The sequence below is a fragment of the Nylanderia fulva genome, unplaced genomic scaffold, assembly GCF_048542155.1.
Source record: "Nylanderia fulva isolate GAGA-0341 unplaced genomic scaffold, ASM4854215v1 Scaffold356, whole genome shotgun sequence".
Classification (NCBI taxonomy): Eukaryota; Metazoa; Arthropoda; class Insecta; order Hymenoptera; family Formicidae; genus Nylanderia; species Nylanderia fulva.
In genome coordinates this window covers 43,443-63,787 of record NW_028190429.1, presented here as the reverse complement: position 1 = coordinate 63,787, position 20,345 = coordinate 43,443, and the positions used below count along the sequence as shown (strand labels likewise).

General features: G+C 33.8%; 3 protein-coding genes across 4 annotated transcripts in view; 1 reads left to right on the top strand and 2 right to left on the bottom strand.

The window, feature by feature from the left end:
* Window positions 1-2,936, bottom strand: part of LOC146722183 (uncharacterized) — a 4,353-nt gene extending 1,417 nt beyond the window's left edge. The window contains exons 1-2 of the mRNA XM_085485270.1: window positions 1,834-2,936; window positions 1,274-1,765 (exon numbers count right to left, since the gene is read on the bottom strand). Coding sequence (XP_085341396.1) covers window positions 1,274-1,765; window positions 1,834-2,936 — 1,595 coding nt within the window. The remainder of the gene's footprint in view (window positions 1-1,273; window positions 1,766-1,833) is intronic.
* The window catches only part of LOC114946007 (lipase 1-like), a 17,309-nt gene extending 7,417 nt beyond the window's left edge, over window positions 1-9,892 (top strand). Inside the window, exons 1-3 of one of the 2 annotated variants that reach the window (XM_029322392.2) lie at window positions 9,019-9,157; window positions 9,302-9,529; window positions 9,717-9,892. In XM_029322392.2, coding sequence (XP_029178225.1) covers window positions 9,152-9,157; window positions 9,302-9,529; window positions 9,717-9,890 — 408 coding nt within the window. In that variant the 5' untranslated portion in view covers window positions 9,019-9,151 and the 3' untranslated portion in view covers window positions 9,891-9,892. Of the gene's footprint in view, window positions 1-9,018; window positions 9,158-9,301; window positions 9,530-9,716 lie in introns of those variants that run through there. The other variant, XM_029322391.2, reaches the window with a different exon arrangement.
* A 4,369-nt stretch (window positions 9,893-14,261) lies between these two features.
* LOC114944975 (uncharacterized) lies at window positions 14,262-15,200 on the bottom strand. Its single transcript, XM_029321048.1, has one exon. The coding sequence runs from the start codon at window positions 15,198-15,200 to the stop codon at window positions 14,262-14,264; it is 939 nt and encodes a 312-aa protein (XP_029176881.1).
* Window positions 15,201-20,345: the final 5,145 nt, after the last annotated feature.

Genomic DNA, 20,345 nt, shown 5'->3' with positions numbered 1-20,345 from the left:
ATTGCCCCCTTTTTAAACGCGGGTAAATGAGAGCTTTTCGTACGAAGAGAAAAAAAACCACTGGTGAAAATACACGAAAAAGTGTTTATCAGAAAATTTTAGAATATAAAAGACGGTGGAAGGGGGAAATTTGGGGTTTTTAGAAAAAACTTAATTTGCTTTTTCTTTGTTTTTAAAGGTGAAAACTTTTTTGTAAAAAATGAAATAGTGTTAAACCCGACAAATAATATTTTTTACAAAAAGGTTTTTGGTTTATCAAATCTCAGTCAATTCCCAAAGATAAAGAGTTTCTTAATAATTACGATCGCATTAAAAAAATTTCTACATTTGTGTTTGCTAATTACGAGCTCACGAGGCGAGACGATTCTTTTTGCACGCGAAATGCCCGACCTGTTTTTTTTCTCCGTACAGCAGATTGACGGTCTGTCTTTTTTTTTTCGAAAGACGAAGGGACATATTCTCGTTGTCGATGTTTTGCCAGTTAAAAGTTGTTAAATTTTGGGTTAAACATCACGGGAAAAACTAAATTTTTTTGGAGATTCAGCACTGTAGTTAAGCGAAAATAGAAAAAGCCGCCCTCATCGTTATCTCCCGGGAAAAATTTTCCCCAACCCCGTCACAAGTGCCGAAAACACGTCAAAAGGAGCAAGCATGTCGCAAGGTCGCAAGCATGGGTCGAAGCAGCGACATGTTTTCCCCCCATACGCAAAAAATCCCCCTTATTTTAAAATATAAATAACGTAAATCAGCAGCAGCCGCGCTCGCCCCATAAAAGGGGGGGGGGGGGACGCAATCCCCTTTGTATAAACTTTGTCGGCTCGCCAAAAAAAAAACGGCGGCAGCCCCCTTTTGTTCCCATAATTCTTAGAATTTTAAATTAAAACCCGAATTTTTATCTTTCTTATTTGGAATAAAATATCGTTAAAAGATTTTTATCTTTAATATACTTAAATTTCTTGTAATAATATATGTTTTAGTGTTTTAAACAAAGTAGGTATACCCCCATGGGGGGTTTTAACCCGGGGGGAATGAGGGGGGGGGAGGGGCGGGGGGGAATCGGGGGCGAGGGGGGGGGACGTCCCGGGGGGAGGGGGGGCTTATCAGTAGATAAGTTACTTTGTTTTTAAAAAAATATCAATAACCTATAAAGGATCATGTTTTCCGATATTTTAAAACAAAATAGAAAGGGGATCAGTTACCTGATATGTTCTAAACAAAAATAAAATAAGATAAGGGGGCGTCTTTTAGCGGGGATCAAATTTTTCCCCTGTACCGCCCGGTAAGGTGGCAATGATCGCGGACGCGTGTATCGTCTTCGTCAAACGGTTTCTCACAAATGTGACAATGCGTCGCGGTGCGAAATTTTAACCACTCGTCAGGCGTTAAATTTACCATGGGGACATTGGTCGTTAAAATATTTTTTACGCGGATTGCTAAATTTTTAAGCTGTTCGGCGAACCACGCGACGCAATCGACACTACGGCGGGAATTGTACGCGGACAACGAACTGTCGTACGAACACTGTACGTAATACGCGATGCTGAACACTTGATGGTGTTGATGATTTTTGGCATCTTCGGTCTTTGCCAAAACACACTCGAGATCGGCGTACACTACAAACGGCAGCCGCTCCTTCCTCGTGTAGTTGTCGAAGCTGAGCCACTTGTCCTTGTCGCTCGGCAACCGGATAGCGCAGTCGTTCAGTTTCCCGCAATCCTCCGTATGCGCCTGCAACTGGTCCTCAGAATAGAAATAATGTAGGCATCTGTAAAAAAAAATAAAAAATTTAATTAGAAATATTTTAAATATAATTTAAGTTTACTATATACTTACCGATCGCAAATAAATTTTCTACATTTGTGTTTGCTCAGTTGCGAGCTCACGAGACGTGACAGATTTTTTATGCACGCGAAATGTCCAACGCTGTTTTCGTCCTCCACGTACAGCAGATTGACGTGCCTGTCCTTCTTTTTTTCCGAAAGACGCAACGGGACGATGTTCTCGTTCTCGATGATGTATACGTTTACGGAGATGTCGTTTGCAAGTTCGAATTTTTTTATTTGATTCACAGTCACTGGAAACTCAATGTTTTGGAGATTCAGCACTGTTGTGTAATGTGGATAAGAGGATTCTCGTTCCATATGTCTTTCAGCGGGGTACAGAGCGGCCACCACCGACCATGCGAAACACGCATTGTCCGCTGATTGCACATTAACCACCGCTCTCTTTGCCATAATTTTTTGCGGTAATTTGACATGACATCCCGCGCGCATAGGATTGTACTTATTTACATTCACTGTCAAATCTATTATCCGCGACAATGCCCAGCCGCTATCGCGTTCCTGGAACTCTTCTAGCGATGCTAGCGTGGGCTCGATTACGCGGCGCTCGTACCACTCGCGTACATCGGACGTGCGAAAGAGTTCAAAGTTTCTCGTGTTAATACTTTTATTGGCGCGCTTGTCACCGGACACAAATTCACCGTTGAAAACAGTGTTCACTTTTACACTGATGTGTCTCTGCAGCACATTCTCCACGTTCTCGACTACAATGTCTGCGGCATTTTCCAAAAACTGACGCGGTTCGATGTGGTCTGCGTTAATTACCGCGCCGGTCAGTATACGGCTATCGAACGCCGTATCGATTTCGCGCCAAACGAGTCTTTGCGCGTTATTGCCACCGCCACTGAATCCGCCGCCACTAGGCATGGATTCACCGACATATCGTCTCTGCAAGCGCACCTTTGCACCCTCGAGTCGCGCTATTCTCGCCACCAGAGATTGTCTATGTCCAATCGAGAGACGCGGACGCTTGGCACGGCTGCGTTCTTCCAGCTCTTCAATAAACCGTTCGCACTCTTGCAGCCATCCGAAATATTCGCCCAAGTTAGCAACTTGGCGGGAACGCTCCAACAGGTCGCGCTCAATGTTCTCCATTTTTGTAAAAAAAACACTTATTACAAAAAAAACTTCTTTGCACACTAAACTTTTTTTCTTGCACCTCGAATAAAGCGTGCGCTCGCCAGTGGTACTATGGCCTGGCAGCTGCATCGGTCCTCATTATATATCCCGATCATCCCTTTGTTCGTGGGGATGATGATGATGCAATTGTTAATTCGCGAGAAATATTTGTGTGATATCTTCGGAGAAAATTTAGATATCGCTGATAATTCTTAGAAATACATAGATAAGGCCGCCCGTTACCTTTCATTTCACCCCGTCGGATCGGATCGACACGCCGGATCGGATTAACATGTCGCAACCTGTACGGATCAACCCGCTTGATTGTCGGCGAACCTTTTGTTCTTAGTAATTCGCAGAATTATCTTATCAAACTTAGATATCCGATTGTCGGCGCTCAGCCTGAAACGGCGGCAGCCATTCGCAGAATTTTTATCTTATCAAATTTAGATGAAGAAACGCAACCCCCTTAGTAATAGATATCTGAATGTCGGCGCTCAGCTTGGATACGGCGGCAGCCATTCGCAGAATTTTTATCTTATCTTCGGAGAAAATTTATGAAAATTTTGATACCTTACAAAGACGCCGCTTATCTTTGATACCTTACAAAGATGCCGCTTATCTTATCTTGGATTTTCGGAGAAAATTTATGAAAACTTTGATACCTTACAAAGACGCCGCTTATCTTATCTTATCTTTGTTTATGAACATATCAGGTAACATGATCCCCTTATCTTATCTTGTTTATAAATATATCAGGTAACATGATCCTCTTATCAGGTTATCTGATATGTTTATAAACAAAGATAAGCTTATCTACTGATAAGACCCCCTCCCCCCGCGTGACGTCACCCCCCTCGCCCCCGATTCTCCCCCACCCCTCACCCCCCCTCATTGCCCCCGGGTTAGAACCCCCATAGTATCCCTACTTAAGATAATTAGAAAAGAATATAGAAATTATTTATTAATTATGTAAGATATGCTAAAATTATATTTTAAAATGAGATTATATTATATAAATGTACAATTTAATATTTGGGTGAAAAAAGCTAAAGAGAGAGAAGGATTTAAAATATTTATTGTTTAATATTACTTATTATTTATTTTTATTTAATGATAATTATACATATATTTCGCGCTTTATTTACTGCGGTTAGCCCTTACAGCCTTTTATGTCGGTATTTTTGTTGTGTATTAAGTTTTATAGTATATTAGCTAACAAGTGTGGGGGATCGTAAATCGGCCGAGAGTGCGCAAGTTTGGCGCACGAGGCGAAGCCGAGTGTGACAATCCGCATGATCGGCCGATTTATGACCCACACATGTTGGCTACGATATTTTGTGTGACCGATGCATGGAAAGGGAGCCCTTTCTAAAAACCCATCATGTGCGTAAAGGGCGACCGTAAAGGACTTTTCGCGCGCCAGTTGCACAAAAAATATTTAATGCTCTGTTATGAATTAACGTTTCTATAAATCATCTTAATTCGATATAATAATATTCTGATTATATATAATAATATTTGGTATAATAATATTCTGAAAAAATCTTTATATATGTATTTATGTAAACTGGTCAAAAAAATTATCGCAACACGTAATTAATATCAAAATTTCGCGTAAATTCAAAGAAGCGCATCTCCGCAAAAAATGATCGTATTTGAAAAAAAATTTGTTTTTGTTTTAAAGGATGAAGTCTCTACTTTAAAAAACTTTTATTTGATTTTGCTTTTATCCTCTTCCCCTCTCTCCACTTCTTTAAAAAGTAAGGTTTATTTTTTTATCAAAAATATTGCAAAATTTGCCGAACTCTACGGGATGAAATAAATTTTTTTCGGAAATCTTATCCAAATTTTCATAAAATGTGGGCTTATTCCTACAAATTAAAAATTAAACAAAATTTGTACGATTTTTTTCGCGGAGTTACGGCATATCAAAGCTACCCATACATTTTTTCTATTTACCACCAGCATTAACGATACCCGACGCACACCAATGATGAATGCGCGACAAATTGCTAAGGAAGATCTTTCTCACAGAATCAGTGATCAAACAATTAGAAGACGTTTACGTGAACATGGTTTAAGATCGCAAGTTCAACATTTTTCTTTCCAAATGTATGGATTATACATTTTTTTCATACATTAGAAGAGGAAATTGTCGAACTCACGATCTTAAACGACGTTCACGTAAACGTCTTCTAATTGTTTGATCACTGATTCTGTGAGGAAGATCTTCATTAGCAATTTGTCGCGCAATCATCATTGGTGCGCGTCGGGTATCGCTAATACTGGTAGTAAATGGAAAAAATGTATGGGTAACTTTGATATGCCGTAACTCCGCGAAAAAAATCGTACAAACTTTGTTTAATTTTTAATATGTAGAAAAAAGTCCGGCAAATTTTGCAATATTTTTGATAAAAAAATGAACCTTACTTTTTAAAAGAGTGGAGAGAGGGGGAGAGAATAAAAGCAAAATCAAATAAAAGTTTCTTTAAGTAGAGAATTACACATATAAAAGGCTAATAAGAGCAGAAGTAATATTACGGTTATAAAAACTAATTTATTACATTTAATCAATATGTACTGATATAAACAATAAAGTTTAAATTAATCTAAAATTATAAAAATAAACTCGAAAGTTAAAACAAATGAGACAGCGAACGTTTCGATCCAATTTTTCGGATCTTCTTCAGCGCAGTACAAAAAGCAAAATTAAAATCACCAAAGTCTAAATGTTTTTAACGTATAAACGTCTAATAAACATATTTAAACGCGGTTACATCAGTAAACGAAATAAAACGTCGTAAGAGTAACATTAATATGACTCTCACTGAGCCATCACATTTACGTTACTGTGGGAAGCGATCCTTTCTAGTTTTCTGACTACGAGGTTGGCAGGTGTTAAAATATAAAATATTAATCGCATCCTATAAATTAAAATAATTTTCTCATTACACCTCACTAATTATAAGATCCAAAATCAAGTGCGTTATAAAACAATAATCTAACACATGGTATAAAAAAAAATGCTAATAAAAACTTACATATATTTATGATGTGACAATATTTTAATTGTAACAGTAACAAAGTGACGCTAATGTAATCCTCATGTCAGTAGAACGGCTCAGAGGAAACTGAAGCTCAGTTGGAAATGAAAAGTGACAAACAATTATAATCATTTTGTATTTGTTATTTAACCTTAGAGTTTAGGTAGTCTCTCTATATCTTCGATATAAATATCAGATAGATTTTCAGTATCAGTCTGTAGATTGAGACTATTATTTTGTCTTTTTATATATATCATTTCTGATACTGATCTTTTTCTGTAATATATTTCTTTATCTAAAATATTAATGTTCTCCCAATCAAATTCATGGTTAAAATTAACGCGGTGGTCCGTTATTACTGATTTAGTATTAATATTTCTAACTATGTGTTTCTTATGTTCAGAAATTCTTGTGGTCAGTCTTCTACTAGTCTGGCCCACGTAAGAAGCGTCGCAGTTTGAACAATTAATTTTGTAAACAACGTTGGTATTATTCATTTTAGAAATAGTATCTTTATGTACTCGTATATATTTATTTAATTTATTAAAACTAAAGAAGGATAATTTAATATTCATGTTCCTAATAATATTTCTAAATTGTTCCGTCAAACCGGGTAAAAATGGTATAGTGAAAAAAGACGTTTTTTCACTATTATTATTATTATTATTGTTACCGTTAATTGTGGTATTTTTTAATTTTTTGAATAAAATTACTAGACGTTGGTTAATAGTATTAAAGATCAAGTCAAGCGGATAACAGTTTTCTAAAAGTATGTTGACAACGGTAACGAGATTCTTACTCGTATAATGAAATCGTGGATGTGACAATAAAATTGTTCTATCTACTAGACCGTATATAGTTCCCCGCTTTTGACAAAATGGATGCTGAGACAAGAAATGTAAATATCTCCCCGAGAATGTCGGCTTGTGATACCAATCAGTAATTATCTTGTTGTTTTCTAAAATTGATGTCAAATCTAAAAAGTTTATTTTATTATTATCGTCAGTTTCCAGAGTGAATTGGAGTCTATTATGATAAGAATTAAAAATCATAAGTGTGTGGTCAATTAAAGTCAATGGAACAGTCAATACAATGTCGTCAACATATCTAAAGTAAATCGGGGGTGTGAATTTTAACAATCGTAATGATTTATTCTCAAGATCTTGTAAAACTAGATCTGCAATCACTGGTGAGAGAAGAGAACCCATGGGCGTTTCAAAGGTTTGGCGGTAGATAACGTTATTAAAAATAAAAAAATCAAATTTATAGACTCTCAATAGATCTTTATAATAACATTCCGATTCACGTTTGCAACGAATTTTTTAATAGACAAAGTGGTCCGCTATATACTCATTTTTTAAAAGAATATGAAAGATACAATAAAAAATTTAATTTCTTACTACAGAAAAAACTAAACATTCGTGACATAAAACCGATACACTATACTTATCAATATAATAATTCAGATTCAAAATATAAGCTATCAATACTTTATTTGAATTAAAGAGCATTTAATTAGTATATTGTTTAAAGTAGAGACTTCATCCTTTAAAACAAAAACAAATTTTTTTTTAAATACGATAATTTTTCGCGGAGATGCGCCTTTTTGAATTTACGCGAAATTTTGATATTAATTACGTGTTGCAATAATTTTTGTTACTAATGTATGTATATAATTAATGTATAATTTTAAGATAAAAAATAAAAGAGTACTTTTTGATAGTTTTAATAATTTTCTTTATAATAAAACTATAGAAAGAAAATTAAATCAGATATAAAATAATTAAAGTATGTATTTCTTTACATAATAAACTCGTAAATGAAGAAGAGTATACAAACAAGTTTGTCGCGCATAATATCGCTGCCTGATTTTTATTAATTCTTTTCATACCTATCTTCTGTAAAATGTCGCGATCGAAGTATAATCCTTACATTTCAGGATCGTGCGATTGCACTTAAAATCGGATCTTGTATGTACGAGTACATACATATATATATATGTGTATGTACATACAATCCATGTATATATACATATATATATGTATATATATATGTACATACAATTCCAAGATAAAGAGCCCGGATCAGATTTTAGAGGCACCCTATATATATATATATATATATATATATAAATTTTGTAAACTATATATATATATATATATATATATATACCCTATATATATATATATAATATATATATATTATCATTATATTCAAATATATATATATATATATTTGAAACTTTTTTATATTTAAAGCAGTTTCCAAGATAAAGAGCCCGGATCAAATTTTAGAGGCACCCTATATATATATATGTATTCATATATTCCGTTTCAAACATAAGTTGTAGGGCTTCGAGGGTGACATAAGATTATACGATTATGTGATTTGACCTTGAATAGTCATTTGAAGATTACGTATAGTCACCTTCAATTTCTTAAATAAAACTACATATTTTTTATTGCATATTTTGTGAACTATCTCAAGAGCTTTCTAAAACCTTATAATAAAGTATTTTTTCATAGAGTACTTTTTGAGTTATAAAGGTTTGAAGCTAACAATTTTTTGACATAAAATGTAAAATATCTTGTAAAATATTCAGTTTTCGGTAATGATACCTTAATACTTTTCTACACAGTATAATGAGATTAATCAATTGGTATAAAAAAAAACAGATAATTGTTAAAAAAAAAAATGTAATACTCAATATGCAGCTGTATACTTTTTTATAAGCAACTATGGGTTTTTTTAAATCAATTGATTTGTCTCATTATTCCGCAAAACAGTATTAAGGTATGATTACCAAAAACTAAATATTTTACAAGATATTTTATATTTTATGTCAGAAGATTATTAACTTCAAACCTTTATAAATCAAAAAGTACTTAATAAAAAAATGTTTTGTTATAGTGTTTTGGAAAGCTCTTGAAATAACCTATAAGAATATATGAAAAATAGGTAGTTTTATTTAAAAAATTAAAGATGACCTTCACGTGACTTTCAAATGACTATTCAAGGTCAAATCAATGCATCGATCTTATGTCCTCCTCAAAATCCCACAACTTTTGTTTGAAACATTTTTTTGTGTTTAAGGCCATTTCCAAGATAAAAAGCCCGGGTCGACTTTAAAGACACCCTGTATATATGTATGTATGTACATGTGTATGTACATGTGTATGTACATGTGTATGTACATGTGTATATATGTATATGTATATATATATATATATATATATATATACATATATATGTAGTATATGTGTATGTTTTAATTCCTTATATATATAAATTTAGACTCAGCTGCCCTTTATCGCGAGTCACGTACCCATTGCCGTTTCGCTTACGACGGTGGTGCACTTCGTTCAAGTAATTCAATCGGGTAAATTTCGTCAATATGACTACGGTGCTACAAAAAATCTCTTGATATATAAATCGATGGAACCTCCAGAGTACAATCTATCGAGTATCACGCTACCAATGGCGATATACTATGGCAACAATGACTTGATGCTAGATCCTATTGTAAGTAATGAAAAGAGTATTTATTTATTGATAAAAAAAATTGTAGAAATTATAAGATTTTATAGTAAAGATTGTGACTTGACTTTGTATACATATATGTAGATTAAATTTCGTATTTTTATAATCGAAATATATAGCTCTTAAATAAAATTATTGTGTATGATAATTCAAAAAATGTTTCTTCAAGGATGTGAAGAGGGTTTACAATTTACTTCCCAACGTAATAGATATGTACGAAGTGCCGTGGCCCAATTTTAATCACGTGGATTTTGTATTTGCTAATAATGCGCCAAAACTTTTGTACGAAAGAGTTTTGAAGGTCATAAAAGGAAAATATCAAAGCAATGTAACAACGATATGAAAATAGATACATTTTAATGATGTAGATGTTAAATAAATAAATAAATTAATGATAAATAAATAAATAAATAAATGATAAATTAATTAATAAATAATTTAAATTCAGTGTTTTTAAGTATTCAAAAATATCGGTCCCTATATAGTTCTCCACTCCTTTTGTATTATATTATTATAATTTTAGCAATATATAGATTTTTGATACATGTATATATAGTGAATTATATACATATTATGTCTTTATATAATATATGAAAAATCTACTCGCAGGCACGCATGCACGCTCGCACGCACGTATGCACGCACGCATACATAGTCTTTCAACGTCAACGCAATGTCTTTCAACATTCGTATAAAACATTTTTTTTAAACTAGTAGCGTGGTTTTGGTCAAATTAAGGGATTTCAGTATTTGTTGTACATCTTGTGTATACAAGTTATGTATATATAGGGTGTTTCAAAACTGGCGGAAAAGTTTTTAATGTTAGATTTCTGGTCATTTGGAGACGATTTTTCGTTAGAGAAAATGTTAAAAAAGACCATCATTTATAGCATGTTGCTAATTTTCGCTATTATATATTTTTATAACTAAGCTTCATATTAAAATCTATTAAAGTAAACTCTACTTAAAATTAACTGAAAGATGTAGTTCTGTTAGCATTTTATTTCCACAAGGCTTAGTTTCCAAAAAAGCCTTCATTTTCAACTGCTTACAATTCGAAAATTATTGATGTCTCAACATTTTCGCTGAGGAAAAATCGTTTTCGACTGATACCAGAAATCTGCCATTAAAAACTTTTCCGCCAATTCAAAACACCCTGTATATGTGGAAATGTATACGCAAACGTAAGAAGCAATTTTGCAATTCATTACATATCATTAAATTGATATATGTCTATTTATAAATCTAATGAGTAATTATATATATATATATATATATGTAGTAACTTTTTTACAAATGATACTTTTTTTAAAGAGCTTTTATTAATTAATGTAAGTACAATAAAATGTGTTATCAATTAAAATAAATGAAGTCTTCTAATAATAAACAAATGATCTGTAACATAGCAACGAAATGGTGTAAAAACGTATAAGGTGTAAGTGTATATGTGGTGTAAGTGTGGATCTAAAAATGCTACAGTAATGTCACAGTAACGCCACAGTACGCCCCCCCAAGCGACGACTACGTTGCGAAAAGGACTTTCTTCTTAGCTGGGTAAGTTCGTAATGATTTCCCGAAAGAAGCAGTAGAAGTACTAGGGTAATCTGGTGAAATAGTAGATGCAGGTATGACTGATGTGGTTGTAGGAACTGCAGGTACAACTGATGGTACAACTGATGTGGTTGTAGATGTAGATGAAGTTCTCGAAGAGGATGAAAGAAGAACAAAAGAATCTTCCTTGGGAAAAAAGGCTGGTTTCAGACGTTCCGTTGAGACGTTGACTAATTTTCCTGAAATGTCAATAGTAAACAAAAAATCAGAAATTCGTTTGTTAACAAGAAAAGGATCAAAATATGGTGATTGAAGAGATTTCTTCACAGCATCTTCACGAAGCCATACGTGAGTACAATCGTAAAGATTCTTGTGTACAAAAGGTGATTTTTTGGTGTGATGATGGGTAGGAGAAGATCTAATATTCCTCATATGTATTCTATGTTTCTCTAAAAATATTTCAGGATCTGCTGGAAAATCTTCCTCAATAAAGAATTCACCAGGAATCCGAAGAGTAGTTCCATAGAGTAATTCAGCAGGTGAAGTTTTCAAGTCTTCTTTGTGAAGCACGAACGAAGACCAAGAAGAACAGTAGGTAAAGATTCCAACCAATTCTTCGTCTGATGACACATAATTGCAGTCTTGACAGTCCTATGCCATCTTTCCAAAATTCCGTTTGTAGCTGGATGATAAGCAGAAGTTCTCTTGCAATCACATCCAATCAAATTAGTTAATGCTTTAAAGAGAGATGCTTCAAATTGTGGGCCTTGATCTGTAGTAATAGTTATAGAAGATCCATATCTAGCTACCCAATGAGAATAGAAAGCTGTCGAAACTGTTTCAGCAGTTATTTCTTTAAGTAGAATAACTTCAGGCCACCTCGAGAAACGATCTATTATTGTTAAGCAATAACGGAAATCTTGACAAGAAGGAAGAGGGCCTATTAAATCTAAATGTACATGTTAAAAACGCTGATCAGGAACCGTAATTTTAACAGGGACATTTTTTGTATGTCTTGAAATTTTGGAACGTTGGCAAGGTAGACAAGTGCGAGTCCACTCTTTAACGTCTTTATTCAATGACGGCCAAATAAATTTCTGTAGAAGTTGTTTAGCTGTAGATCTTCCACTGGGATGTGCGAGGCCATGTACTACATCAAAAACTCTCTTACGAAGAGGTTTAGGAACGTATGGACGAATTAACTCAGAGGAACAGTCACAATATATAGGTACAGATGAGCCAGTAAGCATAAGTTTCCTTAGTTGGAGTGAAGAGTTCAAAGAAAGGAGATCTTGAAGTTCTTCATCATCCTTTTGAAATTCTGCTAATTCTTCCAGAGAGACAATGATTGGCATTGAAACTGACTCAATTCTTGATAAAGCATCAGCTACAGAATTTAACTTGCCTGAAAAGTGGACAATATTAGTAGAGAATTGAGCAATAAGATCCAGTTGCCTAATTTGTCTAGGTGAAGCTTTGTCAGGTTTCTGAAGAAAAGCATAAATTAAAGGTTTGTGATCTGTCCTAATAATGAGTTGTCGTCCCTCAAGCAAATATCTGAAATATTTAATTGCTAAATAAATGCTTAAAAGTTCTCTATCATAAGTACTGTAGTTCTTTTGAGTTTTATCAAGCTTTTTAGAAAAGAATGCAATTGGTTTATTGACATTTTCAATTGTCTGTTCAAGTGATGCTCCTACAGCGAAATCAGAAGCATTACAAGTAAGAATCAAAGGAACTTGAGGAGCAGGATGAGAGAGGGTAGTCACACGGAGAAGTTCTTCTTTGCAATTCTGAAAAGCTGCTTCTGTCTCCATAGACCAAGGAATAGTTCTCCTATCTCTCTTGCGACTGTCCTTCAAAAAGTTTGTAAGTAATGCTTGATGTTTAGCTGCGTTTTTAAGGCAACGACGATAATAATTAATAATGCCAATAAATCTTCTTAAATCATGTATTCTCTCTTAGGTTTGGGATAGTCAATAATTGATTTGACTTTTTGTTCTGTAGGTTTGATTCCTTGACTAGAGACAAGATATCCGAGGAAAATAATTTCTTTTTGACCAAAAAGACATTTGGATACATTAAGTGACATTCCAGCTTTCTGTAGACGATCAAAAACAATCCGCAAATGAGTGATGTGTTCTGACTCATCTCTGGAAGCTATGAGAATATCGTCAAGATAGCAAAATGCAAAATCTAAATCATTTAACAATATATTCATAAACCTCTGAAATGTTTGAGCTGCGTTACGAAGACCAAAAGGCATAACCAAAAATTCGAAAAGTCCAAAAGGTGTAGTTACAGCGGTCTTAGGAATATCTTCCTTTGCAACGGGTACTTGATAGTACGCTTTAACAAGATCAATTTTAATAAAAGATATTCTTACCGTACAGCTCCGCAGTGAAATCCTGTATGTGAGGCAATGGATATTGATCAGGAACAGTGACCAAATTTAACGCACGATAATCTCCACAAAGTCTCCATACATTTTCCTTTTTTGGAACCATATGCAAAGGTGCTGCCCACATACTGCATGATGGTCTACAAATACCTTGGTCCATTATGAATTTAAATTCTTCTTTGGCATACTTCAGTTTCTCCGGAGAAAGTCTTCTGGGAATTGCAAATTTCGGAGGACCTTCCGTAACAATCCGATGTTCAATTCCATGTGAGTTTACCGATGAAAGAGGGGCAAAATGAGTAAGTCCTTGAAATTTTGCTAAAATCTTGTGAAAAGAAGAATCTGGAGATGTGGTACAAACTGATAACTGCAAAACTTCTTGTATCCTTCCACAATTTTTAAGACCTGTTAAGGAATCAATTAGACGTTTGTTTTTTACATCTACAAGGAGATTAAAATGTCCGAGGAAATCTGCGCCTAAAATGGGACGTTGTATGTCCGCCACGCAAAATTTCCAACGGAAAATGCTCCTGAGACCAAGATCCACGGAAAGAGTTTTAGATCCATAAGTATCAATGTGTGTTCCATTGGCAGCAAAAAGTTTTAAATTGGTTGATAACGGTTTGTATAATATTTTCTTGGGAAGCAAAGAAATGTCAGCACCAGTGTCAACAAGAAATTGTAAATTAGACGACTTGTCAAAAATAACGAGGCGATGACAAGGTAAACCGTTGTGAGTTGCCTCTATCTTCAACGGTATCTCTAGTTTTCCGTTGAATCAGTAAGACAGAGAGTTTTTGACATTGTACAAGGAATTGTACATTTCTTTGCTTTATCTCCAAATTTCTTGTGATAAAAACAAATTTGTTCCTTAGAATCCGACTTTTTATCTCTTGAATTAGATCTTAATCTTGTTTTACTTCGAGATCGACTAAAAGATCTACCGCGACGACGAAAAACTTCCAGCGCAGCAATTCTTTTCTCTAAATCAGCAAGATCCGATTGTTTTGATTTCAAAGAAGTGTTTACTTCGGTTATTTGATATCCGGTATCACGTTCGACTATTTTATCCGCGAGTTCAGCTAGCTTGATTAAAGGTACGTCCTCAACAACAGCTAATGTCGCTTGAACTTTGTATGGCAAACGTTGAAGCCAAAGTGAATGTAATATATTATCCGCTAAAGATCCACCGGATAATTGACGTATCTCACGTAAAAACTCCGTTGGTTTTTTGTCATTTAATTTAATTCCGGCTAATAATTGACGTAACCGTTTTTCTTCTGAATCCGTGAAGCGGTTAATGAGCGCCGACTTTAAAGCGTTATATTTATCGTTTTCGGGCGGATTTTCAATAATTTCCGAAACGACAATTAATGCCTTTTCATCAAGATGACGGATAACGGTATTATATTTTATTTCCTCGGAACGTATACGAAATACCAAAAATTCGCTTTCGACTTGAGCAAACCACAATTTAGATTGCTTATGCCAGAATGTAGGAAGTTTCACAAGACGAAATTCATTAGAATGGATCTGAATGGACTCACCAGACTGCTGTTGCATATTTCCAGAGGGTGAATTTAAAATTTCCGATCCTACCTGATTTAAAATGTTCTCTGTCGAAGATGTCAAAGCAGTTGAAGTAGACGGAACAGTAGAGTAAGTTGTCTCAGATCTAAAAGGAGATCTATCTAAAGGCATCTCGGTTGTTATTCCAACGACAATAAGAAACGATCCGGAAATCAAAGTCCGAAGATTCTTGACAACGTATAGAAATCTTTCCAAAATTCAGAAATTGAATTTCCCGCTCAAGAGAATATTTCTGTGTTGATCACTTATCACGTCGGGGTCACCAAAATGTAGTAACTTTTTTACAAATGATACTTTTTTTAAAGAGCTTTTATTAATTAATGTAAGTACAATAAAATGTGTTATCAATTAAAATAAATGAAGTCTTCTAATAATAAACAAATGATCTGTAACATAGCAACGAAATGGTGTAAAAACGTATAAGGTGTAAGTGTATATGTGGTGTAAGTGTGGATCTAAAAATGCTACAGTAATGTCACAGTAACGCCACATATATATATATATATATATATATATATATATATATATTTAATCGTTTTGAAGATAATAGAGCTATTATATATATATATATATATATATATATATATATATAATAACGCAAACTTCTCAAATATATATGACATTTTTCATTAGGGACTCTGAAATATTTAGTAAAACATCATTTTCTGATGACCTTACTTCAATAATTTTATTGACAATATAATGAGAGGAACAAGATGCTATAAAAAGGGTAACACATTTAATCGTTTTGAAGATAATAGAGCTATTATTATATATATATATATATATATATATATATATATATATATAATAATAGCTCTATTATCTTCAAAACGATTAAATGTGTTACCCTTTTTATAGCATCTTGTTCCTCTCATTATATTGTCAATAAAATTATTGAAGTAAGGTCATCAGAAAATGATGTTTTACTAAATATTTCAGAGTCCCTAATGAAAAATGTCATATATATTTGAGAAGTTTGCGTTTCGAGTCGATATGTATCGCTTGTATTGTTGACCCTTTTCCGCATACGTGATTGGTGGTCGATGATGTCGTGAGAGAGAGAACTGTGAAAGTAATCACTGAAAGTTTGGTGACAGTAAAGTGGGGTTAATTGATGACAGATGTCAAAGAATTAATTGTAGCCTAAAAGTTCTGCGGTCGATGAAAAAAAAAGTTCTGCAGTGTGTTGGAATATACAGACGTGAGAATTACGCAAGTATTTTGTATTTTGATTTTTATTTAATTATTGATTTTTTATGCATTAATAATATTTTTCCTGAAAATGAAGAAGAGTTACGACACAAAATCACTAGAGCTGTTAAAGGCATTACAGCAGAAATGCTGCAGTCAACAATGAGGAATATAAATTAATACAATCGTCGCTCGTATATTGAAAACAAAGTGATAAATATAAGGCCAACTTATCGAGCTGAATATTCGAGATGTTCAGTCAACTACCATTTATTACATGTATAAATTATAAAACTACAGTCATTATATTAAAACTAACGCAAATTACAATCATTCTATAAACGTTTCGACCGCACGCGGTCTTCTTCAGTATAATTATTGAAATATAAATTCTTACAATTCACATAATATTGAAATTTAATTATAGTTATTCAGAATCAAGAGTTTTTGAGCAATTAACGCGTGTTTCAATCCGTCCTGTCCAACAATGTTCGCCTCGATATGATCCCTGATTTTGTTCAGATCTCGGATAGTTTCATCGTTAATATGCGAGAAATTAACCCGTTCCGTAGGCGCTGCGATTTATAAAAAATTACCGATCAACGCATGTCCAAATTATAATATGTATCCCCTACAATTGGTAGTATGCTTACCTATCATCGTTCTTCTTGATAATTTTGCTACTTATTAACAGTTATTAAGGATGACACATAACAAACCAACAATACAGAAAGACAGCTCATTTTAAACTCTACTTGATCGGAGAGCGTGCGTGTTTATATATGATCTAATATCTATGTTTTACTCGTTAATGTCCTATTTGTCCTATTATTATTTCTTGTTCGCTAATATATCCAAAATATCAAAATACGACTCGCTAAGTAACTCAGTATCTTTGTTTAAATTTAGTCCATTTTTTTGTTCCTTGATATGTAGCATCTCAGAAATGAGTCTTTTATAATAATTATTTTCGATATTTATAATAATTATTTTCGAATGAGGAATATTATAAAACGCGTTGAATATTGTATTGAACATGATGGTCAAAATTTCGAGCAATTTATGTGTTAATAAATGTTCTATAAACAAACATTGTATGTATATTTTCTTCTCCGAACTCTCTTTGACATTTCAAACCGTTCAAAAATACTTAGAATCCAACTTACTATTTTCATACATAAAATGTCAATTATCTCGTAAACGATGCATAGTAGGAATTTTTTACTACATATGATTTTTGTCGCAAATGATCCCTACTATACAAATATGCATAAAAAGTTATAATAGGTATCCATTTAAAAAAACTATGTTAATCTGCATAACTCGAAAGGACCACGAGTAGAACAAAAATTATTACGCGCACTTTGTAGCTGACTTAGAGCCGTGCAAATTCCTCTTTTTAAACTTTCTTGTAACTTCAACCAATTGCGAGATATTTGCTCAGACATCTATGGACAGACACCCTGTATATATATATATATATATATATATATATATATGATAGGAATAAAATGATGGAAAAGCTTGAAGAAATATTGAATGAACTAGAAAGTGTAAAACGTGAGATGGAAAAGAAAGAAAAGAAGTGGGAAAAAGAAAGAAAAGAAATGGGAAAAAGAAAAAAGAGAAATAATCACAAAAATTGAAAAGAAAAAGGTAAAAGGGGGGATAGTTAAAGAGAAGAAGGAAAGAGTAATAAAGTTGGAAAAAAGACTAGTGGAATTGGAAAGTAGAAAAAGAGAAGAGATACAAAAGAAAGGAGAAGAGGAGCTATCGATGAAAGTGAAATGGATAGAATGGAGAATAGAGAAAGAAGAGAGAGAAAAGAGAAAAAGGAACATAGTGATAAAAGGTGTGAAAAAGACGGAGAACTATGAGAGAGAAATCGAAGAGATATGCAGAAGTATAGAGGTGAAAGTAGAGATAGAAGGTATAAAGGAATTAAGGACAGGCAGAGAGGAAAAAGGTGAGATGATCTTAGTAAAATTAAAGGATGAAGAGATAAAAAGAGAGGTAATGAGAAATAAAGGAAAATTAAAAGGAAAAGAGATATGAATTGAAGAGGATCTGACCTTCAGAGAAAGAAGGGTAAAACGGAGACTAAGAAGAATAGCGGAAGAAGAGAGAAGGGAAGGTAAAAGAATAAGACAAGGTTATGGAAAAAATTGGATAGAAAATAGATGGTGGTTTTGGGATGAGGAAAGAGAAACACTAGTAGATGGAGAGGGTAGAAGAAGATTGAGTAAGGCAGTAGTAAAAGAGAGGGAAGGGATGAGCGGGCAATAGAGAGGAGAGTAGAGAGGGAAATGTTACAGGGGTGAAAATAGCATTTTGGAATGTAACGGGGATGGAAGGGAAAGATAAAGAATTTTGGGAAAAGATAAAAGAGTGGGATGTAATAGTCTTAAGCGAAACATGGATAGAGAGTAAAGCTTGGGAAGGGGTAAAAGATAAGCTACCTGAGGGGTATAAATGCAAAGCGCAAAAAGAGAATGTAAGAGAGGAAGGGCGAAGAAAGGATTAATAATGAAGATAAAAAGGAAACTAATAGAGAAAGTTCGAGAAGAAAGAGCTGAAAAGAAAGGAATAATAGTAGGTAGAATGAGGATAGGAAATGAGAGATGGAGAATTGTAGGAGTTTACGGGAATGGAGATTTAGAAAAGAAATTAGAAATGTTAGAAGAATGGATGTTGGAAAAAAGGAATAAGGGAATAAGGGAATATTAAAACAATAATAGGAGGTGACTTCAACGAGAACGGGCACAGAAGGAGGATGGAATCATAGGATGAATGATAAAGATGAGAGGGAAGAGAAAGGAAGAAAAGCGAAGGATAAGATAATAAATAAGGAAGGGAGACTGTTAGTAGATTATATCAACAAAAAAAGATGGGCAATAATAAACGGATGTATAGAGAAAGATGAAGAAGGAAAATGGACATTTACAGGAGGAAGAGGAAACACGATAATAGATTATGCGATAGAAAACGAAGAAACATGGGAAGGGGTGGAGAGAATGGAAATAGGGGATAGAATTGATTCGGACCATCATCTAGTTATAATATGGCTGAAGGGAAAAGAGAAAAGAAAAAAAAGAGAAGAAAGAGAGAAAAGAAATTACAGAGTATGGGACGAGAAAAGTATAAAGGAATTTAGAAGCAGGATAGAAGCATTAGAAATAACAGGTGATTCAATTCATAAAAAATGGATGTAATGGGGATAAAGATAAAAAGAATACTGAAAGAAATAAAGAGTAAAGAAGAAAAAAGAAATAAGAGGAAAAGAGGATGATGGGATAATGAGTGTAAGAAGAAAAAGAAGGAAGTGAGGAGGTTGCTAAAAAGATGGAGGAATGGAAATGGACGAGAGAGAACATACAAGGAAGAGAAAAAGAAGTACAAGAAATTATGTGAGAAGAAAAAAGAAGAAGAAAACGAAAAGTGGATAGAACTAGCGGAGAAAGCCAACACGGGGAGCAAGGTGTGGGACGTGGTAAACAGAGAAAGAAAGAAATGGGAAGGAATAAATAGAGACGTAGACAAAGGGAAATGGACGAGATATTTCATAAATGTGCTAGAAGGAGTAGGTAGAAAAGTAGTAAATGGAGAAGAACAAAAAAGAATAGATGAAGAGAAAGATATAGATGAAGAAGAGATAAAGAAAGTGATAAGGAGTTTAAAAGACAATAAAGCGATAGAAATAGACGGTATAGCAAATGAAGTGTGGAAATACGGAGGAAAGAAACTAGAAGATTGGATGAGAAGGCGGTGTAATAGGATATGGAGAGATGAAGGATGGTTAGAGGAGTGGAAAGAAGGCCTGATAATACCGATAAGGAAGAAGGGAAATGGGGACAAAACGGAAGATTACAGAGAAGTCTCGGTAATGCCATCGCTGTACAAAATATATGTATCGATATTAAACGAGAGACTTAAGAAAGAAGTCGAGAGAATGAAGATGATCCCAGAGAATCAGACAGGTTTTAGAGAAGGTAAAAGTACGATGGATAATATAATATATATATAATCAACTACTTAATAAACAGGCAAGTTACAAAAAAGGAG